Source organism: Bos taurus, chromosome 24 (assembly GCF_002263795.3).
Source record: "Bos taurus isolate L1 Dominette 01449 registration number 42190680 breed Hereford chromosome 24, ARS-UCD2.0, whole genome shotgun sequence".
Taxonomy (NCBI): domain Eukaryota; kingdom Metazoa; phylum Chordata; class Mammalia; order Artiodactyla; family Bovidae; genus Bos; species Bos taurus.
This window is the reverse complement of record NC_037351.1, coordinates 21,866,494-21,890,416: the sequence shown is the minus strand read 5'-3', so window position 1 is coordinate 21,890,416 and position 23,923 is coordinate 21,866,494. Positions and strand designations below refer to the sequence as shown.

Genomic DNA, 23,923 nt, shown 5'->3' with positions numbered 1-23,923 from the left:
CAGTTCTTCTGTGTATTCTTGCCACCTCTTCTTAATATCTTCTGCTTCTGTTAGGTCCATACCATTTCTGTCCTTTATTGAGCCCATCTTTGCATGAAATGTTCCCTTGGTATCTCTGATTTTCTTGAAGAGATCTCTAGTCTTTCCCATTCTGTTGTTTTCCTCTATTTCTTTGCATTGATCACTGAAGAAGGCTTTCTTATCTCTCCTTGCTATTCTTTGGAACTCTGCATTCAGATGCTTATATCTTTCCTTTTCTCCTTTGCTTTTCACTTCTCTTCTTTTCACAGCTATTTGTAAGGCCTCCCCAGACAGCCATTTTGCTTTTTTACATTTCTTTTCCATGGGGATGGTCTTGATCCCTGTCTCCTGTCATGAACCTCAGTCCATAGTTCATCAGGCACTCTATCTATCAGATCTAGTCCCTTAAATCTATTTCTCTCTTCCACTGTATAATCATAAGGGATTTGATTTAGGTCATACCTGAATGATCCAGTGGTTTTCCCTACTTTCTTCAATTTAAGTCTGAATTTGGCAATAAGGAGTTCATGATCTGAGCCACAGTCAGCTCCCAGTCTTGTTTTTGCTGACTGTATAGAGCTTCTCCCTCTTTGGCTGCAAAGAATATAATCAGTCTGATTTCGGTGTCGATCATCTGGTGATGTCCGTTTGTAGAGTCTTCTCTTGTTTTGTTGGAAGAGGGTGTTTGCTATGACCAGTGCGTTCTCTTGGCAAAACTCTATTAGCCTTTGCCCTGCTTCATTCCATTTTCCAAGGCCAAATTTGCCTGTTACCCCAGGTGTTTCTTAACTTCCTACTTTTGCATTCCAGTCCCCTATAATGAAAAGGACATATTTTTTGGGTGTTAGTTCTAAAAGGTATTGTAGGTCTTCATAGAACCGTTCGACCTTTCTCCTTAGAAACTCAGATTCTCTTAATAGCTTTATTATTTTATGCTTCTTCATCATCATCTACTTCTACCACACCTAGGTTCCCAACCCTCTAACCCAAAGTAGAACCGCCTGGAAACCTTGGATCCCACCTGCCCCTCTGGCTGTACAGCCTGCGCCTACCAGCCCCACTTCTTCTCCTGGGGCTGGTTCTGGGCTCCCAAGAGCGCACCCAGAGCCCCAGAACCCTGAGGGCCCATGCTCTCTGCAGTGCTTCAGCTAAACCATGCATGCTCAGTCACTAAGTCGTGTCTAGCTCTTTTGCAACTCCATAGTCTATAGCCACCAGCCTCCTCTGTCCATAGGATTTCCCAAGCAAGAATACTGGAGTGGGTAGCCATTTCCTACTCTAGGGGATCTTCCCAACCCAGAGATCAAACCCACATTTCCTGCATTGGCAGGTGGATTCTTTACCCTGAGCCACCAGGGAAACTGAACTGTCCTTCTATTCATAACACCACTCTCAAGAAGACAGAATAGAGAGAAGTACGTTTCAGCGGTCTTCCTCCCCCAGCTGTAATTCCTCCATTCAGAGGCCTCACCCCCGGGCTGCCCCCAGTGCCCACACGTGGAGGAGCATTGTGCCCATACCTCCGTCTGTCCCTGTACCTCCGTCTATCCCCCAGTGGGAAGGTTGGATACCTCCTACCTTGTGAGCCTTCATTCACCAACTGCTTACTGAGCACCTCCTTCAGCTGTACTTCCAAGGCTGTGTTAGTGCTCCCTCCATTTTCTGTCCCTAGAGCCTACAAGGTGCCCCCCTGAAGCTGGTGGGGAGCCTCACACAGGCATCGCTGTGTTGGAACTGAGGACAGGAAGACAAGGAAGGGCCGAGTAACATTGCCCAAGCCAAAGAGCAAATAGCAGTGGTAATAGACAAGGTGACAAGTGCCATGGACTTTAAGAATTCTCATGTACTTGGTCTTGTGCCTTGACGTGGGCAGTCTCCCATGATGCTCTGAAAGCACTGCTGTGCCAGACGGTGTCAGTGATAGAGATGAATCAGGGGAGGAAAAGACATGACTGAAATAATCAGGGGCTGCGGGCTGGGGTCCCTGCCATGCTCGGGGACCACGGGGCGAGGAGAGTGGGCCTGGTTAGCCCTCACAGACCCTGTCAGTGGCTCAGACAGGAAGGCTGGGCACATCTGCAGTGCATGGACACCGGGGTGGTGGAGAATCGGGAGAAGAGAACTTGACTCTCCTCCAGGCTGCATCCCTAGCATTTGCCCCGCTACCGTTCAGGCTCCTGCTCTGACACATTGGAGTGGGACTGTGAAAATGGCATCCCCTTCGCCAACTGATCTTTCACCGGGTAATTTAGCTCCTGTTGTTTTTACCAGGGAATGTTTATAGCTGCACATATTACTTGATGCGCCTGGAATAGCTGCACGGGCCGCCCTGGGCTGGGTGTTTCTACTGAGCTTCAGCTCTTGATTCACTGCACAGACCACACCAGGCAAGAGGCAGACGAGCCTGTGGTTTCCATGGGGTAGAGACATCCAGAGCCCTTTCTTGCCTGGTCCAGGGGAAGGGGACCTGGCAGTCAGCAGATTCCTGAACTCCATAGACCCATCCACTGACACCAGTGCAGGCTTGAGATGGACTTGTAGTCACGTTTGAGGAGGAGGATGCCAGAGTCAAGAGGGTTTTCTTTTTTTTTCTGGAATTCAGGCAACTGGGTTGTCTTCAGTTTTTACAAATGTCCATGGACAGAGGAGCCTGCCGGGCTACAGTCCATGGGGTCACAAAGAGTCGGACACGACTGAGCACAAGGCACAATGCCACAGTATTATCAGAAAGAAGAGTTATAGCCAGAAGCTGGTGATCCTCCATTGCCTTTTTGGTTCTCGTTAGTTATTTATTTGGCTGCACTGGGCGTTTGTTGCCGCGTGCAGCATCTTTAGCTGCAGCATTTAAACTCTTAGTTGCAGCCTTTGCGATCTAGTTCCCTGACCAGGGATCGAACTCTGGCCCCCTGCATTGGGAGCATGGAGTGTTAGCCACTGGACCCACCAGGGAAGTCCCTCCTCCTCTGCTTTGTGAGCAGCTGCGTGAGGGCATCAGTGGGGTTAACTCTGAGGAAGACCCGTACCCTTGAGTCTTGCTGGATGGATTCAGGTTTGCCGGGTGCATGAGGAGAGGGCCACTACATGTGCTGAGTGTCTGTTTCAATGAATCAGTAACTCCAGACAGCTAAATAGCATGTGCAAAGGCCTGGCGTTACTAGAAACAGAGAGATTTCCACTCCAAATATTATCTTTGGAAACCTGTTAAGGGTGATTTTTCATATACTGAGAGAGAGGTTACACCTGAGGAGGACCGTGAAAGACCTAGTTTACTTCTACAGATGTTCTTTGCTTAAATGTATAACTGCTCAAAGGGTTTAAAAAAAATTGAGGGCTTCTCCGAAAATAGGAAGGGGTGATGGTTTGGGCCTGTGTGGGGTTGCTGGCCCTGCAGCCTGGAATTTGAGACCAGGTCTGTCTGCACGCCCTTCCGGGTTTCTTCAGCCCAGGTGATGGCTCTGGCGGACTCAGCCTTATAACTTGCCCCCTTCCCTTTACCAGTGTGAGAAGCTGGGAGGCCCCTGAACCAGCACCAAGGGAGAAAAAAGGAAATGGGGACTATTCTGCTGAGAGAATGGGGCTTCCACACTATCACCTTTCCTGTGATGAGCTCAAAGTGAGCCCTAGAGGAGCTGAGGCAGCTCCACTCAGCCTGCTGCTGGCCTGACCTGGTTTTCCCTGTGCAGCCGAGCCCCTGGCTCCCCGCAGACGCACTTGTCCAGTTTGGGTCAGGAGCTGGGGCTCCAAAGCTGAGGGCAGCTCTCCATGCAAGTGACGTGAAGAAAGAAAGGAGGGGCCACAGCCGCTCCCTGATGCTACCCCCTCCCCATGCCCTCTAATCCCCCTCCCTGTAGAGGACCAACGAGTTGCGGGGGACGGTGTGCCCCAGCCATGTCAGTGGGAAAGGAAAGCTGACTTGGAGCCCAAGTGGAACTGTCTCCTGACGAAGGATCCCCAGGCCTGACGTTATCATAAACGTTCAGCTGACAGGAGTGACTGACGTGCTGCTGCAGTTGGGTCCCGGCCCCAGGCTCAGGCTCCAAAAGCAGCCTTTGTCTCTCTCCCCGGACTTGCCCATCCGTTACTGTTGCACATCTGTCATTTTTGCACGTCTGTCTTTTCACGTTTCGCATCCTTATACGCAGGCATGTTTGGTCACTTATTTCTTAATGCTGTATTTTTTGAGGGTTTTCTTTTCCACCTTCCCCACCCTCGCCAGGTACATTCGTTAAAACTTGCCCTCGAAGGCGTGGAAAAAGAAAGGGATTTCTACTTCGGAAAGTTGAGAGAGATTGAGCTCCTGTGCCAGGAACATGGGCAGGAAAACGACGACCTCGTGCAGCGACTAATGGACGTCCTCTACGCTTCGGATGAACACGTGAGTGTGAGCAGAGCACGGATGCTCATGGTCTAGAGTGATGCTCTTGGTCACGGCACAGTGATGGCTGTACCTTCAGAGACTACCCCGGGGGCTCAGTGAGCTCGGCCATGGCACGCAATATTCCCAGAGGGTTCAGCACGAGCCTCACCCGCTGACCCTGCTGAGGGGACTTGCATTCCTAAATCCCGGAAGAGAGGAGTGGATGTCCCCAGTCATGGGGGGCGGGGCCTTGGGTTGAGAGAAACAGGCTTGCGCAGCCTCAAGTGGTTTTCAGCTCCCGAAGCAAATGAGCAGTAAGAGTGTGTGTAGAGATTCTTCTTTCTTCATGATGGAGCAGGGCGTGGTGAAAGGAAACAGTAATGTAGACGATGCTCTTCCCGTCCCCGTCAGCCCCACGGCTGTCTGGTTCTGCCTTCCTGGCTGGTTGTCTTGGTTACCCATCGCCAGCACAGAGTAGCGTTGTGGGACAGCTTTCTGTGGGCAGATACTCCTGGATGGCCTCCTTCGCGGGGAGGCCTGGGGTTGCTCCCCATGAGTGAATGTGCTGAGGGGGGAACCCAGGTGGTGGCTCCATCCGGGGATGGGAAGCAGGCATATGAAGCAGCAGAGGAGCGGGAGTCTTGGGAACAAGGCGGGGAAGGGGCAGGATGAGTGGCAGAGCCCAGGGCGGGTCACCCCACGCCTGCCTGCACAGGGCGGGAGAAGCCCCCCAGCAGGACTGGGAGCCCACTGGGGCTTCGCCTTCTGGAGGGCGGCGGCATGGACAGGAGGGGAGCCAGGCCCCCCGGGGGCGCTGTGTGGGGCTGGGGAGCCGGGCCCCCCAGGCAGTGTGGACAACAGGGGAGCCGGGCCCCCCAGGCGCCGTGGACCGTACAAGAGCTGGGGCCCCTGAGTGTGGTGGGCGGCAGGGGAGCTGGGCCCCCTGGGTGCCGTGGACGACGGGAGCCCGGCGGGTGGTAGGGGTCCTTCTGCCAGTGTCTCTGCACCACCCAGAGTGGTGTTTCCATGACGTTCTGTGTGTATAGACTGCTTTGTCATCCATCAGGCACTAGATGAACTGTGGTTATTGTCTTCACAAGCTTGTTTGAGGCAGAACCTGATGAGGTCTGTGTGGTTCCGTGAGCCAGAGTGAACCATGTGCTGCCATCCAGGGTGGTGCCTGCTCACGGGAGCAGGGCATCCTGCAGGATGGAACCTTCCTACCACGCCGCCAACAGGAGGAAAAGCCTTCTGCTCCTGACCTCCAGCCAGATCTTGTCCTAAGAAGGAGTCCTTGTGTAAGAGCACCAACAAGCAAACTCCAAATGAAAGGTTGGCAGAGCCTCAGACTTCCTAGCTAATGATATGAGGGCTGGCCGTAGGCAGGAGCTCTTGTCCCAGGGGAGAGACTTTAGGGGTGTCTTCCTCCATGACTACACACTCAGCTTCTGTTAGACCATTTCTACCACCACCAACCCCCAGCATACACACCAGCACCAGCTTGCTGAGGTCTGGCTTCAGCAAGCCATTCTGCAGAGTATAGGCAATGAACACACACCCTGCCTCCCCGCAAAGAAGTAATATTTCAACACATCATCAGTTATTGGGACTAATGGGTTTATTAGCAAGGCCTTTCCACAGACTCTTGGGATGGGATATGAGGGGGAAGAGCCAAGGGCTTTACATGTGTCAGCTCCTTTAATTCTCCAGAGAATTAAGTAGATATGGGTGTTATCCCATTTTACAGATGAGAGAAACTAAGGCGGCAGAGAGATTAAAGAACATTCCCAAGCAAATATGCATCATAATTTGCTTTTGAACTCGAGCTCTGAGTTCATGCCCTCCCTTCTGCAAGCCTGAGCCACCTTTTAAACAGGGAATATTTTAAATAGGAACGCCTTTTAAATAGGAACAGTTGTGATAGCTGACATTGCACATTTAGCGCGTGCTAGATACTACATTCGTGTTCTAAATACATTTCTCACCACATCCTTTTACGTCGAGTACTATTACTTACCTCTGCATCACAGATATAAAATTACTTGTCCAGTGATCCACCCTTAATATGCTCCATCACTACCCAGGTTTCTCTAACTCAAAGCCCCAAAATCTTAAGGATTGTGTTCCCACTTCTCAGTGTATTGGGTGCCGTGGGCAAGGGCAAAAGTAAAGGCGGTACCACGTAGGGGAACTACAGGATAGACTTTGTCTAATTGACAGTATTGAGTTGCCCGTGTTCTGTATGTGAAGCAGGAATTAGTCAACGTCCTCCCTGGGTTTTCTCCAACAACTCCCATCATCTCGTTTTGTTGTTTGGCACCTTCAAAAGTATCATTCTAGCCGCTGGGCTTCCTGTTAATTCAGCATCCATCGAGAAGGTCCCTTTTCTCCTGGCTGGCAGCAGCCAGACCCACCTTTGTTGTTCTGGTGTCGTCAGAGAGGGAGAAACGTGGTCGGGAGGAGAGAGAGATGGCGGCCTTGCTGCCGGGTGTGTGCTGGGAAGCATCTGAAGTCCAGGAAGAGATTTAGAGGCAGTAACCAGGCCGCGGGAATCTAGAAGATAGACAACACAAACTACATGTGTGGGTGACCAGAGCAAAACCTTCAAACCCAGTTGCTGCTGTCATTTTTCTCATTCCAGGATAACTTCTCATGCAGCTCTGGGTCTGGACAGCTCCAAAAGAAACACTTGAGGCTATGCTGAGTGTTCCATAGAGGATCAGCTGGAATATGCCAGGTGTCCTTGTTTAAAATGTGACAGGACCCATTTTTTTTTAAACTTTGATTTCTATATAGAAAGATAGGGGTGACTGCTGTGTGCCCGGACACTGCAGGGGATTCTCTTTACTGCACACACGTGTACACATGACACTTCCTAGCACTGGACGGTGAGGGACTCAGGAGAGTGGTCATCCTGCTCTGCTCCCTGCTTGTCTTCCTAGAGGTTCACAGAACATCCTAGACACCCTAGACCCACCGAGGTTTGCCTCCCTCCCTGAGCATAACGAACCCTGTTTTTGTGGCCGCCTCCCAGCTTATCCAGGTTCTACCATTAAGGGGGTGAGCCTTTAAAAAGCATCCACTTGGGCTTCCCTGGTGGCTCAGTGGTAAAGAAATCCACCTGTCAATGCAGGAGACGTGGGTTCGATCCCTGATCTGGGAAGACCCCGCATGTCTCAGAGCAACTAAGCCCGTGCATCCAACTATTGAGCCTGTGTTCTAGAGCCCCTGCTCCACAGCAAGAGAAGTTGCCACTATAAGCAGCCTGTGCACCTCAACTAGGGAGCCTGCACATGGCAGCAAAGTCCTAGTGCAGCCAGAAACAAATTTTTTTTTTTTTTTTAAAAAAGCTTCCACCCTTGCCCAGGAAAGGTGTCAGTTGGGGAACAATGTGCTCAGCACCTTCAAACGCAGTTGCTGCCTTAATTTTTCTCATTCCAGGATAACTTCTCATGCAAATCTGGGTCTGGACAGCTCCAAAAGAAATATTTCAGGCTATGCTGAGTGTTCTGTAGAGGATCTGCTGGAATATGCCAGGTGCCCTTGTTTAGAATGTGACAGTATACTGCACCCGCCCCGAAAGCTCCAGAAGCCTCCTTTCCCCCCACTGTGCTTCACCCTGACCGTGCGTCCTGTTTTCAGGCCATTCACACACTTCAGTTCTGGCTGGACATGCAGCCATGGTGCATATGGTGTCTGGGAAAAAAATGCCAGCGCTTTATTCCTGTCGCCGCTGGCCTGACTTCTGTGCACCTCCGAGAGGCGGAGATTTCTGGTTGCCTTCCTCCTGGAAGTGGGAGAGGTGCTGAGGAATCCGAGGCCGCGCCGAGGGTCTGCTCGGCAGTTAACCACGGACGGATCCTGTGTCGGCACTACAGGCGGAGAGGTCTCCTCCCTCAGTCTTTATTTCACCTTGGCTGGTCTTTGACTCTTATAGTCCAGCCGATCCTAGAATAACATGTTTGGAAGATGTAGACATGCAGATGAGTTTGGAGTGTAAAAGTAAACAGAGGCAGTTCACTTTGCAGTCATAGAAACCTCAGGGAAGTTTCCAGAGCAGATGGCCAGCTTGCTGTCCCGTTCCTGTCTTGATGATTCTCATCCTCTTTAATACTTGGCTTGGGGCCACAGGTGTCTGGGCTTGGTCCTTGCGTAGCTGCTGCCCTGTGCTTCTGTCAGCAGAGGGTCACCTGCTAATACAGAGGCGCGTGTTTCCTGCGGTCCTGTCCTGGAACCCACTTTGGGTGGAATGGCTTAAGCTACCTCCCCAGCTCCGCCCATGTCTTTTGGATTCAGCCTGCATTTCTGTCACTGGACGCAGCATTGGGTGTGTAGAAGGCAGACACAGCCCCTGCCTTCGCAGAGCTTGCTGCCCTGGCAAGAGGGAGAGAGAGAGAACGCGGACACCGCCGACTGGAATATGTCAGGCTGTGATAAATGCGGTGATGGAGACATAAATAAACTTGTGTGGGGCGCACATAAAGACAGCCTGGAGGGACAGGCCGGGACTTCACAGAGAAGATGACATTTGTGTTGGATGTTGAAAGATGATGAGGAATGTGACCAGTTGCAGAGCTCAGGACGGGGGAGTGCTTTTTCTGCAGAGGAAACAGCACGAACAAAGCAGAGGAAAGAACAGCCGGATGCGCTGGTGTAGGAGCAGCGGATGAGCCTCCATCTAGAAAGGTGGGAGCCACCCCCACTCTCCCGCCCACAGTAGCCCAGAGCCCCCTCCAGCGCTGACTTGCGGCTCGCTTCTCCTTCTGTTGATCATTGAAAGAATGAGGAACTCCAAAGCAGCCGCTGACAGCTAATCATTTAGGAAGTGGTGATGGACTGACATCCAAATGTTAGACTTAATTAAGCAGGTGGCGCCCCGGTGCTTGAGTCATGTATTTGACCTTGGTTTCGCCTGGCTGCCTCCTCGCCTGTGTGTTTGAGTTCCTCCCTCTTGCATGGGGCAGAAGAGAAAGATCATCTTTGAGCATGAGCGCCTCCATGGCACAGCGGGCTAGGAGCTCCCCGTGGTGTTGTGTGATGGGTGTGTCCTGCCAGGCCTTCAGGGCACCTTCATTTGCACCCCAGGTGTTAGCAATCCTTTGGTAGTGCAGGACGTTTGTTCTTTACACCCGTGTTAATCAGTAAGAAGAGTGCTCTGGGGTCCGAGGCTCCTGCCGATGAACTGTGTGACCTCACAGGGGCGCCCCATGAGTGAGGGGCTGCCCTCGGCCAGCTGGAGACCCGAGGCCTAGGCCAGGACACCACACCTACCCCCTTGGTCAGCACGTGTGGAAAGCAGGCCTGGGGAGGGGCCTAACCCAGTGAGTGGGTTTCTGGGCCCGCCACTGGTGTAACAGGCCCACGGTTCCTTGAATCCACCTCTTCCAACTTCCAGTCCGGGATTAAATCCATCATCCCACAATTGAGGGATTAAATCTGTCATCCCACAGTTGACTCCCAGTCCTGGTGTGAGCAGACAGGATTTTCTGTAAACTGTCAAATAGAGCCTCATTTCTGCAATCTTCCCACCATCTGCCTAACATTCACAAAAACAGTTGTGTAAGAGAAGCACACTTGAAACCAGCTGAAGTCCGGGTGATGTGACATGGAAGCAGCTAACTCTTTAAAGTCAGGGTGATGAATCAAACAAGATCTCTAACCCCTGAGGGATTCAGAGGCTCCGAGTCCAGCTGGAGACGTCGAGTAGAGTCAGCTTGAGTCTGCAAGTCAGCCTTGTAGCCAGACAGTGGAGGCAGACACACAGAGATACACACACACAGAGACACCCAGAGAGCTGCAGTGTACACCCTGATGGAAGCATGAGTCATGGATGTAAAGCTCAGAGGAGTGACCCGTTCTGGGGTGAAGGCAGTAAGAGAGGCGTGGGGAGCAGTGTGCAGCAGAGCAGACACGGGGGTCCCTGGTCCACCTCCCAGGAGCAGGACTTCCCTTCTTTGCTCCCGGACTGGAGGCGGCCAGTGGCTCCTCCTCCCTGTCTGATCCCAGCAGGGGTGCTCTTCTGCTCCCGGGAGGGTGGGAGGGTGCCTCTGTCCGTGAGGCCCTAACTCTGTGCAGAGCAGGGGAGTACAGAGGCACGAGGAGCATGCTGCGGGGCCGGCCTGGGGAGGAACTGGCAGAGCCTGGAGTAAAGGAGGGCTCAGGGCTTGGAAGTCAAAGGACACGGCGGTTAAGGGATTAAGGAGCAAGGGGTCCCAAAGGACAGCAGATGTGGGCAGAGAGGAGGATTGGGGTCTTCACGCTTCAGAGGTGGAGCCGAGTTGAGTGTGATGATAGGTGTGGTTGTAGGGAGACTGAATATTTCATGTGTATCTTGACCCCAGTCCAGCCGGGGATGGTGCTAGATTTGAACCTAAGTCTTCAGTATGGCATCATTTTCTCTTCCTGTTGTAGAAAAGATTACTTTTTTAAAAATCTTTTTTACTTCTAAAATATATTCCAATGAGTTTTCTCCTTTCAAGAAAAAAAAAATCACAGCTCACACTTCTGTGCCAAACACTGTTCTAGGCACTTTAGCTATGCTAACTCAGAGCCCTCTGTCGAATTCAGTGACTCCGTTGATTCACTGATCAATGACACCCATTGAAAACTCTATTCAATGGGCACTTTTGGTCTGTTGCCCATTTTACAGAGGAGAAAACCAAGGCACCCAGCAGTTAAGTCACCCAAAGTCACTCAGCTTGTAAATAATGGATCTGGGCTATGAACTCCAGGTCCATGCTTATAACCTTGACATTAATGCTGCCTCTCAGAAGATAAGTGGCACATGACCTCGGCTGATAGTCTGGGTCATCTGTTGTGGCACCCTGTCTGATGTCCTCCTCCTGACACATGTGCACAAGAGTTGTACACACATGTGCGGTCTGACACAAATGGATGAGGCCCTGTCCCAACTTCTGGAGCCTCAGGATCCACAAGGCTAAGACAAGCAAGATTACAAATCAAAGTTTTACAGCCAAGGCAAAATAAGCAAACCGTTGCAGGAAGAAGGAAAGAGAAGCCTGCCTCTGGGGTCTGTAGACATGATCCTGCTGTATTTGAGTTGGATCTTGAGAGAGATGTCCTGGGCTAAAGGGAATAGGGCCAGACAGGAAGGAAGTATGCAAAGTGTGAGAAAACGAGTGTGTCTGTGTCCCAGCGGGTGCTCCCAACTGCATTGCAAGGCATTGTGCATTCTGGAGGCAGCAATTGGCCTTGTTGATCAGCAGCACTCCCTCTGTTTGAGTAACAAAGAGCTGATTATTATTTGAGAGGTCAGAAAATTAAAAGATTTACAGGTGTGATTGACCAAGGTTGGTATTCCCCTGGGTTGGTATTCACAATGTATTTCCCTGGGTTAAAGGCAAGTAGTAAATAGGTCCTTTGGAACCAAGTGGAGGAACACCTCAACCATCAAAAGTAAGCAAAAAATGCCTCACGTACCCAAAATATATGGCCGGAAGGAGCTCAACTCCTGCGCTCCCTTAATGGAGAAACCGCCTGGCCGGGAGCAGCCCGGAACTGTGGCTGTCACCCTTTTCTTTACCTAACCACTCTTGACAAGCTGCTTCTCCACATCAGAGGAGTAACAGGTTATAACAAAGGGTCTGCTTCAAGCAGACACGCTACCAGGTGAGGAGGAAGACAGAGCAGGGCAGGAGACAGGAAGCCCTCAGTCAGCCTCGGGGTCCTGGGGCTCAGCGCCCTGACACAGCAGGCTCACCCCTGGTTATCATAACACTCCTGGGTCCTTTGGTTTACTCTCTTACGGAGGGTGGGAAAGTATGTCATACATTCTGTGAGGCTGTGCTTCCAAAGTGGATAGAAGGAAAATGCGGTGCACAAAGCCTGCTGGCTGTGTTCTAGAAGGATCCGATTTTTGAAGGGGCCGGGGACGGGAAGGCGTCCCTCTGTGTGCCTTGGCTCCTGGGAGCAGGGAGGCTCCGCGTGACTCGCTCCATGGAGACGCCGTGCTGCGCAGTCACGGCGGGGCCGCCGGCGGCCGTCAGCTCCATCAGTTGAAACCTCCTCCTGGCCCCTCTCCCCTCCCCCGCAGGAGGGCCACCCGGAGGAGCCGGAAGCAGAGGAGCAAGTCCACGAACAGCAGCCCCAGCAGCAGGAAGAGTACTGAACCGTCCCGGCAGCTCTCCACACTTCCGTTTTGGTGGGAACTTCTCTTCCGGAGAATTGGAACACGTGTGGCCTCAAGCTCATCAGAAACCAGTTGTTCCCAGTCTGCTGTTACATCATCGCGCCAGCGCCCACGCCAGCACTGCCCTCGGTTCCCATTTCCTTTGCCAAGACACACTAGCAGCGGCCATGGGCGGCCTCCCCGAGACATCCCGGGGGCCACACACCTTCAACTTCCCCACTTGGCTGCTTGAGATTGGTTCTGCTCTTTGCATTTCTTTCCAGAACAACTTCTCCCCAACCCTACCACCACCACCACCACCACCACCACCACCACCACCACTCCCTTTTTATCCTGGTGTGAAACAATGGTAATTTGATATATGGTATTTATATTGGCATTTCTCAACCCAGTGTCACTAGATGTCACACACATTTGTGGTGCTTTGATGTTTGCAAGTCTAACCTCTGTGAACATAAATTTGGTCAAATAATAAATTGGAACAAAGGGAAACAGATAACTTGATATGAAAGCCATATGACAGTGACTTGTTTCATGGGGAAAAACACAGAGTCAGTTTCTCCCTCCACTCACAAATGAAAGGGAAGAAAAAAGGAATCAAAACTAGGACTTCAGGGCCTAGCAGTGTTCATCCATCAGCATGTTAGACAGCCACACAATATGTTGTTTTGGAAGACATTCACTCAAGGAGAACACCATCGCGACGTGGCCCTCCTACTGCGTGCCCCTACCCCCTGCCCCCACCCAGGTTCTCATGCTGTTTTCTTTCTCAGGGTCCTCTTTGGTGGGCAGCCACTCTCCCCAAAAGCTGTCATCGGGGGTCTGCAGTCAGAGGGGGTCTGCACAGGCACAGGTCCTTCCTGTCTCTTCATGTGGGTTTTAGCCCCAGCCCTGTCATCCACGCTAGGGATCCTAAAGAATGACTTCAGGGTGTGCAGCCCTGGGCGTGCCACACAATTGCTGGAAGGCCTGCAGTGACGACCTTAGGATAGGAGTGTAAGCCCAAGGGAGAACCCTGCTTCTGAAGTCTGGTGTTGACACTGGAAAGACAGCACAGAAAAATCTGACTCCCAATGCCTTCTGGAATAAGGAATTCCCCCTCTTCAGTACGATGGCCCTCCTTGTCATTGACCTTCGCTAAACCGTGGCAATTCATAAATAGAGGAAACATGAATGAATTAAAAGCATTCCTTATTTTTTTTAAACTAATATTTGCACATTTTCTTAGTATCTTTCCAAATCTTTTTCTCCCCCCACCCCCCCACCGCCCCTTTGAAAGATGGTTTCCCTCCCTGGATCATTCACTTCACTTGGTTTCTAACTTTAGGTTTTCTTTCACTTGTTATTTGACTTAGCAGGTGCAACAAAACACAAACAAGTGTGCCCCCCCCTTTCCTCTTAATTGAAAAAGCTTCAAATAAATTTCTGAATTATGTCTCATAAAGCTTTGACATTTCTTTATTAACTGATGAAATATGAATTCTAAATTCTAGCTTTGAAGCTTTCCACCAAAAGGAGTCTTCTCAGATCTTTGGCGGCAGAGTGGTATTTATCGAGTTACACGTGAAAAGGATTGCTTGTATTTTTGAGGTTGTTGCGGACACTGCAGAAGTGGACAGCTGTTCTGTGGGGCTTGGTCTCCCTTTCTTCTCTCTCCTGCTTGCTCTGCACCTCGGCGACAGCCCGATTCTCTCAGGCTGGAATCCGGCCTGGTTCTCTGCGGTGACATCCTCCCACACCTGGTCGCAGGGCGTGGTCGTGCTATACGCAGCTTTGTGCTTCCCGGCATGTCCCCTCCCAAGCCTGTCGCACTCACTGAGTTTCCTTCTTTTCAGACAGCTCTGGTGAAGAGGCACAATAAGTAGTTCCGTGCAGGTGACACTTCAGTGGTTCCCGGGCAGTTTTTTTGCTTGCCCTGGACACATCAGTAACACCCGGTGCCAGGTAGGGCAGGACCCACGCTCCCATCATGAGGGTGATTACTGGGTAGTGTGCTTAAGCCTCGCCAGTGACCCTCAGCCACTCTGTTCCTCCCTAGATCCCTGACTTTCTTGGCTATTAACATACTGGCCAGACACCTGGCAAAGATAACTTTCGCCAGTCATCCTATTCCCGCTTCCTTCCTGGTGTCTTGGGGCGGACTCTTTGTTTATTTAGAAAGGAGCTATATACTCCCCTTTCTGTCTCCATCTGGGGCATCTTCCGCCGCACGGGACATCTCTGGTGCCTCGGGGTATCTTTGACAGCTAACTTTCTCAGTCCTCTCTGGCTGCACCCCAGCCTCTAGTGCAGCTCACCTCTCATTTCCCAGGACTGCTCCTTTCTCCCTGATGACTGTGCCCCATCATTCATCTCAGCAGCCAGCGTGGGCTTTCCTCCATGTCCCCCGCCCTCGTCACACATCCTCATGCTGGGCTGAGAAGCATCTGCTGGACTTGGGTCTTAGGGTCCCCTTCACACCCGCCACAGCTGATTATAGTATGTCCACTGCTCATATCAGGTAGGAAGTGATTGAAGCAGGGAGTAAAGAGAAAACAGCAGAAAAGCAGAAAAAAGACAAAAGACACACCCCGAGAGAAGTAAACTCCAGAAGGGAACCAGGAACTCCTCCCTTCCCTGGTGAGTATTTCCATTATTCCGTTAAGGTTTAATATGCATTCAGATTACTTTTACTAAATAGTACACCATAAAGCTTTTGTTATATATTAAATGTAAACTGAAAGGAATGTAAACAAATGTATTGTTAATTATAAATATAGATAAGTAATGACATAATAGATGAAAAGGTCTTATTCAGATGTATCACATTCATTTTACATTACCCATCTATTGTCGCATGGTAGAATAGTTTTTTGTCTCTGAATATGTGAATAACTTGACTTGCGTTTATCTTTTTACATATTTAATAAAAAAAAGTATATGTTAAAATCAGCCTGGTTCCATAGAGTCTTAAATTTTTATTCTACAGGTTTCCTTTTGAGTGAGCATGTTTATACTAATAGGTTCTTTACATAAATTTCATACAAGGTCCACATGGTTTACATAGGGAGGGGGGTAGCTTGTTTTTATTGATGGCAAATGTTTTAGCAGGAATTACAGGTTAATATTTAAATCAAATGTAGCAGCTATACCACTGTTTTAAAATTCTACAATTAAAAAAAAAAAACAAAACAGGCTTTTCTGGTGGCTCAGATGGTAAAGAATCTGCCTGCAATGTGGGAGACCTGGGTTCAATCCCTGGGTTGGGAAGATCCCCTGGAGGAGAGCACGGCAACCCACTCCAGTTTGCTTGCCTGGAGAATCCCCATGGAGAGAGGAGCCTGGAAGGCTGCAATCCACGGGGTCGCAAAGAGTCGGACACGACTGAGCGACTTTCACTAAGAATCCCCTTTTAGGAAACATTCCACTTGCAAGCCAACAAAGTCTTCGCTCCCATCTGGACAACTCAGGGGTTGGGCAAAAGCAGGTAGATGTTTTGAAGTAAAGCTTTGTGGTAAAATGACCTGCGATTGGCAAAAGCTATTTGATTAAGTGTATTTCCTACAGTTTGCTGACTTTAACAGTGATAACTGACAGACATAAATGGAATACACACCTTGCAGGAATGACTGAAGAAATGTATTCACACTGGCCTTGTGCCCCCCTGGACACCCTGCAGAACAGCTGACAGTCTGTAGAAGACTTTGCCTAGGAGCCTGCAGATTACTGGAGTTCATCCCAAAGGATGCCAGCCTGCCTGAACCTGCTTTCAAGCACCACCTAGAGGCCAGTTTTGTGTCTGTACTGCCCTTGGCAACTCTTTCCCATTCATTTGCCTTTAGGTCCTTGAAGCAGGAAAATCACAGGGCCATCACCGCTGCTTTCCAATCACACATTACTCCACAGGGTACTTCCGTGATGGAAGTCTGAGCCATAGTTACCTGGGTTGGGAAATGGGTTTGTTTGTTTGTGTTCAGTCACTCAGTTGTGTCTAACGCTATGGACAAGTAACCTGCCAGGCTCCTCTGTCCATGGGATTCTCCAGGCAAGAATACTGGAGTGGGTTGCCATTTCCTCCTCCAAGGGATCTTCCGGACCCCAGGAATTGAACCTATGTCTCCTGCCTTGCAGGAGGCTTCTTTACCCACAGAGTCAAGCACATGTTTAGAGCATGTGTGAAAAGTGAAAGTGAAAGTCACTCAGTCGTGTCCAGCTCTGCGACCCCATGGACTATACAGTCCATGGAATTCTCCAGGCCAGAATACTGGAGTGGGTAGCCTTTCCCTTCTCCAGGGGATCTTCCCAACCCAGGGATCAAACCCAGGTCTCCCCCATTGCAGGCAGGATTCTTTACCATCTGAGCCACCAAGGAAGTCCCTAAACAGTTCAAAAGTGGTGAGATAACACATTTGCTCCATTTTATTAAATCTGAGATCATGGATAAAAATTTGAGGTGTTCCTACTTGGTATGATGGGTAAGCCCATGAGTCCAGAGGGAAGGGAAAAGAGTTAATGCACTCCACTAAGTTCGAGTTACAAGATGCTGGTTCTCTAAAATTAGACAGACCTTCACATCTGGCCTTTCTCATTCTTCCTCTGAAGGGCTAGAACAGAGCCACCATGACTGTTGAGGCTGCTATTACAAATAAATATTCACTGACCCAACTTCTCAGCACTGACAATGTCACCAAACAGTACCAAGTGTAAGAACACCTTCTCCCTGGATGTCCTAACAGCTCCTGTCTGGCTAAACTAGGGACTCATAAGAGACTATTCTCCATTCATTGGAAGAGCTCTGGCTTCACTGCCTAATGTGGCAAAGTGTAAAGTCCACTGAACCCCTGGGGACCCTCAGATGGCGCCAAGGCTTCCGGTCACGAGTCTGCTCAAGGGCAGACCCCTCCCCCAAGCTGTGACCTGGACCCCACAGTGATCAGTAGAGTTCACACGGAAGGTGCTTTTGCTAAGGCCTTGTCTTCTCTTATGATTGGAACAAAACTGGAAGGCCCAGCTGGAGCCAATTTGTTGAATGCCTTTTCTAGCTTGCCACATTTTCAATTTCTTAAACAGGTTTCTCTTTGTATTTTGTAACTGTGTTATCAAGACGGGCTGTAAATTGACCTGAAAGGGCAATGGCATGTTACTGTGTGCTTCCCAGGTGGCACAGCAGTAAAAACCCCGCATGCCAGTGCAGGGTTCGATCCCCGGGTCAGGAAGATCTCCCGGAGGAGGAAACGGCACCCCAGTCCAGTACTCCTGCCTGGAAAATCCCACGGACAGAGGAGCCTGGCAGGCTGCAGTCCTTGGGGTCGCAGAGTTGGACACGACAGAGCACGTACATGTACACACAGCATTATTAATGTACCTTTGAATTTATGCTACTCGTTAGAAATGAGCTAAATGTATTCTTTTTCAGAAAATAAAAAGGTAGACATTTCTTTCCATGTAGCAAGAATTCTTCATGTTTTACACTATGGTATTCCTTTCAGTTTTAAAGGTTACCTGTATGTTATAACTTTTTAAAAATTTTTGTAAGATATGTTTATGTTATTCACTAAATGTTTTGGTCAGATCTGATGATTTAAATGAACCTTTAGAAATTACAGAAGTAATGAAAAGTTTCCATACCGTGTATTCAGAATTTTAGCCTAATCCAAGTTCACAGCTTACTGCTAGAACACTCTCTTCCAATCTGATACATATATATTATATGGATGCAATGTGACCTCCTACCAATAGAACCATTTTTTTTACCAGCATGAAAGTTAAGTCAGAGAAAGACCACAGAAAATGAGTTTCAGTTTTGTCTCTTACAGGCTAAGCTCTCTCAAAGACAGTTCAGGGACCTTCCTGTCCTGTAGACACAGACACCATCGGAAAGCCTTTGGTCATTTGAAGACCTTTGGTCATGAAGACCTTTGGTCATTTGACCTACTAATGTTGGTCCTCTGGAGAAACCATGCCCTGGAAACCAGAGAAGGAAGTGACTGCTGCTGCACAGAAAGGTGGTTTCTTCCTGGTCCCATTTTTTAAATGGAAAAATGTATATGTTCAAAGACTCACTCAACTGTCTCCTCAGGGGAAGGAAAATTTACCGAACACAGCCTCTCTCTAAATGTAAAACATAAATCCAACAAAGCTAATTCTACCTCAGAATTACCCAAAAGAAAATTTTAAGCCAAAAGAAGGCAGTGGGGAGGGAAGAGTTTTTCATTTTCTCCTTCAATTTAATTGTTTGAAAAAACTGAGCACTAACCATGGGCAAAATGCAGCAGCCAATAGTGACTTTTTACTACTACAATATCGGGCCACTGTCCCTCAGTTACTCTAAAGAGGCATTCTGAATCCACATCTGCCTCAGCCCATAAACAATAAACTGAGTCCATTTACATATTTTTAAAAGCAATATATTACTCCCAAGGAAGACATCATGGGGAAGGAGAGAACGATGAAGCCAGAAGGATGTCAGTAGCCTCACACATGCCCCAAGGTCTTCTGGACTTTACTAGGGCCAAGGGGGTAAAACACCTCCGATCTTCCTACTTGCCAACACAGAGAGGAAGTAATCATTACTCAGAAGTATCCATATCACTGCAGGGAAAGGAGCAGGAGGGATGAACTGAGAGAGGAGCATTGACATGTGCACACCATGTGGATCACAGACAGTGGAAAGCTGCTGCGTAGCACAGGGAGCTCAGCTCGGTGCTCTGTGACAACCCAGCAGGGCGGGATGGGGGAGGCTCCAGAGGGAGGGGATATATGTGTACATATAGCTGATCCAGGTGGTTGTACAACAGAAACTAATCCAATATGGTAAAGCAATTACCCTCCAATTTTAAAAAAGTGTCCATAAGCTGAAAACAAATCAGTTGCTTAGGAGGACAGCTATGTAGGCCTGAGAAATTTCTCCATAGCTCCTCCTCCTAAGAAATTAACGATGCAGGTAACCTGATCTTCACAGCATCTCCCAGCCAGTACAGTAATGGTCTTACTGGTCTGTCCCTGTTAGTCATCAGGACTATCCCTAATGACATAAAGCTGAGACTCGGTTCAGTAAAAACTAGTTTACCAAGGACCAAAAACTAGTTTACTATCTGTATGTGGAAATAGCTCCCGGAGTTTTGGGATTCATCCCAGGATGCAGAGTATCCAGAGGAACAGGTTGCGGGTGGAGGGTGGAAGGCTACAGGTTCAACTCTTTGCCACGGAGGTTGAGGCAGACGCTGCAGGGCAGAGAGCATGACCTTGTGTGACTGACCAGCAATAGACAGGTGAACACTCTATCAGGACCCAGTCCCTTTCCTAACAGCACACTTGGGTGTCACGGTTTTCCCCAGAAGCACTGAGATCTGACACGTGAGTTTCCATTTTTTCAATTATCCTTGACAAATTACTGACAAGGCAGTTTTCAGTGCAGACTGCAAATATGAAACGGTTGGCTGTCCCACACTCACATAACCCTCAAAATGATCCTGGAGATAGGAAACATACCATCTGTCTGTGGACTAAGTCCAAACATAAGTCTGCAGGGAAAAGGGGGATAACATTTTAATAAAAATCTTAACTGGATCTATAAAACCTTTCACAGGTTGCAAAATAGTTTCACAAATAACCATGTAGAGGAGAAAGAGAAGTTTTGAAAATGCTGTGACCTGGAGTCATGTATAAAGTACCTTACACATAGTAGAGAGTTAATCGATAGTGTTACTGATTTTGGCTTTGATAGTCCTGTGAGGGAGGTAACACAGACCTGCAACACCACTGCCCTGGTTCTAGACACTTCACTACTGCTCACTGCTCCCACCACTCTTGCAGAGGCAACCCCAGCAGCTGTATGTTAGACGACAGAATCCCGCCCCCTCCCAACCTCAGCTCAGGGTTCCCAGAAGACAGCTAACCCAGGGACAGTCAGCCCATGGTTGCCAGTGACCACATGGCCTATGAGCTAGACCAGTCTGGTTCTTAAAAATTCTGAAAAGATGCTCAACATCACTCATTATCAGAGAAATGCAAATCAAAACCACTATGAGGTACCATTTCACGCCAGTCAGAATGGCTGCGATCCAAAAGTCTACAAGCAATAAATGCTGGAGAGGGTGTGGAGAAAAGGGAACTCTCTTACACTGTTGGTGGGAATGCAAACTAGTGCAGCCACTATGGAGAACAGTGTGGAGATTCCTTAAAAAACTGGAAATAGAACTGCCTTATGATCCAGCAATCCCACTGCTGGGCATACACACTGAGGAAACCAGAAGGGAAAGAGACACATGTACCCCAATGTTCATCGCAGCACTGTTTATAATAGCCAGGACATGGAAGCAACCTAGATGCCCATCAGCAGATGAATGGATAAGAAAGCTGTGGTACATATACACAATGGAGTATTACTCAGCCATTAAAAAGAATACATGTGAATCAGTTCTAATGAGGTGGATGAAACTGGAGCCTATTATACAGAGTGAAGTAAGCCAGAAAGAAAAACACCAATACAGTATACTAATGCATATATATGAAATTTAGAAAGATGGTAACAATAACCCTGTGTACGTGACAGCAAAAGAGACACTGATGTATAGATCAGTCTTATGGACTCTGTGGGAGAGGGAGAGGGTGGGGAGATTTGGGAGAATAGCATTGAAACATGTATAATATCATGTATGAAACGAGTCGCCAGTCCAGGTTTGATGCACGATACTGGATGCTTGGGGCTGGTGCACTGGGATGACCCAGAGGGAGGGCAGGGGAGGCAGGAGGGAGGAGGGTTCAGGATGGGGAACGTGGGTATACCTGTGGCGGATTCATTTCGATATTTGGCAAAACTAATACAATATTGTAAAGTTTAAAAATAAAATTAAAAAAAAAAAATTCTGATTCCTGGGACTTCCCAGTGGCTCAGACTCTGCACTCCCAATCCAGGGGACCTGGGTTCAATCCCTGGTCAAGGAACTAGATCCCATGTGCCATAACTAAGAGTTCACATGCCACAATTAAAGATCCTGCATGATGCAACTAAGACCAGGCACAGCCAAATAAATAAGATAATATTTTTTTTAAATTCTGATTCCCCCAAAATAAGCAAAAATCCATGTCCCTGAAGGGATAGTTCCTGGAGCTAAGTATATCTTTACTACCTTGGAGGCAAGTGGGGAAAAGTCAAATGTGAAATAAAACTCTACTTTCAGAGGCTGCTACCCTCGACTGCTAGTCAGTGTCCAAAATATGTTGCTGGCATTAAAATGTCACTTTCATGCATATTCAGACTTAATTTGCTTTTTTCTCACTTGCTTATTTGCTCTGAATTCACTTCCTAAGCAACAACATAAGGAAGAGTAAAGAGTCAATGCTTTAATAAAGCATATTAAAAAGCAGAGACATCACTTTGCTGACAAAGGTTCATACAGTCAAAGCTGTAGTTTTTTCAGTAGCTGTTTATGGATATGAGAGTTGGACCATAAAGAAGGCTGAGCGCTGAAGAATTGATGCTTTTGAACTGTGGTGTTGGAGAAGACTGTTGAGAGTGCCTTGAAGTGCAAGGAGATCAAACCAGTCAATCCTAAAGGAAATTAGTCCTAAATATTCATTGGAAGGACTGATACTGAAGCTGAAACTCCAATACTTTGGCCACCTGATGCAAAGAACTGACTCATTAGAAAAGACCCTGATGCCGGGAAAGATTGCAGGCAGGTGGAGAAGGAAGTAATAGAGAATGAGATGGTGGGATGGCATCACCGACTCAATGGACATGAGTTTGAACAAGCTATGGGAGATAGTGAAGGACAGGGAAGCCTGGTGTGCTGCAGTCCATGGGATTGCAGGAAATTGGACGTGACTTAGCGACTGAACAACAACAACAGAGAAGAAAATGGCAATCCACTCCAGTACTATTGCCTGGAAAATCCCATGGACAGAGGAGCCTGGTAGGCTACAGTCCATGGGGTCGCAAAGAGTCAGACATGACTGAGCCACTTCATTTTCACTTTCATGACTGAACAACAACAAAATGCATACAGGTTCAAAGTGAATTTTCAACACACATTAAACAATGATCTGTTTCCTTCCTGCACTCTCCTTTATTAGTTTTCCAGCCAATGGGCATGTCTACCCACCCTGCCACCACTTAGGGTCTCCCTCTGAGGGCAAGTGAGCAAGTAGAGGCCATACATCACCCAACTTTCATAAAAACCCCCTCTCAACAATAATGGCATGGCCTCACCACCTCCACCTCACTACTGGCATCTCTTTTCATGTCTAAGAAAGAAATGATCAAATACTCACCCTACCTTCTGCAGTGGGCATATTCTCCACTTTTTGTTCGTTTAACAGGTATTTATTTCTCTGGCTGCGCCTGGTCTTCGTTGAGGCACTCGGGATCTCTGATCGTAGTTGTGGCGCGAGGAATCTTTAGTTATAGCGTGCAAACCCTTAGTTGTGACATGTAGGATCCAGTTCGCTGACTAAGGGATCAAACCCAGGCCCTCTGCGTTGGGAGTGCAGAGTCTTAGCCCTGGACCCCCAGGGAAGTCCCATGACAGTTTCTGACATCGTGAACAGGACAAGTGTCAAATCCTATGGGCTTTCTGGAAGCCCTGTAATGCACAGAGGACCATGGGGTCAGGAGAAACAGAGCCAGAGAAAGGTGCACCATCACAGTGACGTGATGGTCACTCTCCACTGTCAAAATTAACAAATGAGCACGTGTCCAGGTAAGCAGGCAGGCAGCTGTTAAAAGTCACCATTATCTCTTAAGTTTCCTATTCTTGCGCTGCTCTCTCCCCCAAACTTCCTTTTCCTGAAACTGCCTTCCTTACACTGAGAAAACCTGGGCTATTTCCAAAGGAAGGTTTATGGGAAATGCTTTGGATACAGTTTTAGAAATAGCTCAAAGATAATTTTAAAAACATATCTCACTGGACTCGCTCTTGCCTTTCAACATAGAAATCATACTATCTACCTTTCTCCATGTTCCCAACTTCTGAATGTCCAGGGAGAAAGCCTAGCCTTGCCACGTTCCTCAGGATCTTAGCTTCCAACTGCCTGGTGAGACCCACCAGCACATTCTGCCTTAGCCCCCCTGATGACACCATGGCAAAGATGGGGACCCCACTGGTGGTCCATTCCCTGACACCCCCACATGCCTCAGTGCCTCAGCTAGCAGTGCAGTGTGCGAGAACCCATCTTTGAAGTCTGGTAAGTTCTCCAGCTATTAATATTTACTGAAACTTACTCAGTTTGCTCAGGGTCTTTTCCAATGAGTCATTGGACCCTGATGCTGGGAAAGATTGAAGGCGGGAGGAGAAGGGGACCACAGAGGATGAGAAGGTTGGATGGCATCACCGACTCGATGGACATGAGTTTGAGCAAGCTCCAGGACTTAGTGATGGACAGGGAAGCCTGGCATACTGTGATCCATGGGTTCA

At 48.7% G+C, this 23,923-nt stretch overlaps 1 protein-coding gene across 5 annotated transcripts in view; it reads left to right on the top strand.

The window, feature by feature from the left end:
* MAPRE2 (microtubule associated protein RP/EB family member 2) overlaps positions 1-15,458 on the top strand; it is a 187,217-nt gene extending 171,759 nt beyond the window's left edge. For all 5 annotated transcript variants that reach the window (XM_059880787.1, XM_024984216.2, XM_024984217.2 and 2 more), the window contains 2 exons: positions 4,238-4,396; positions 12,432-15,458. In XM_059880787.1, coding sequence (XP_059736770.1) covers positions 4,238-4,396; positions 12,432-12,506 — 234 coding nt within the window. In that variant the 3' untranslated portion in view covers positions 12,507-15,458. The remainder of the gene's footprint in view (positions 1-4,237; positions 4,397-12,431) is intronic.
* The last annotated feature ends 8,465 nt before the right edge of the window (positions 15,459-23,923 follow it).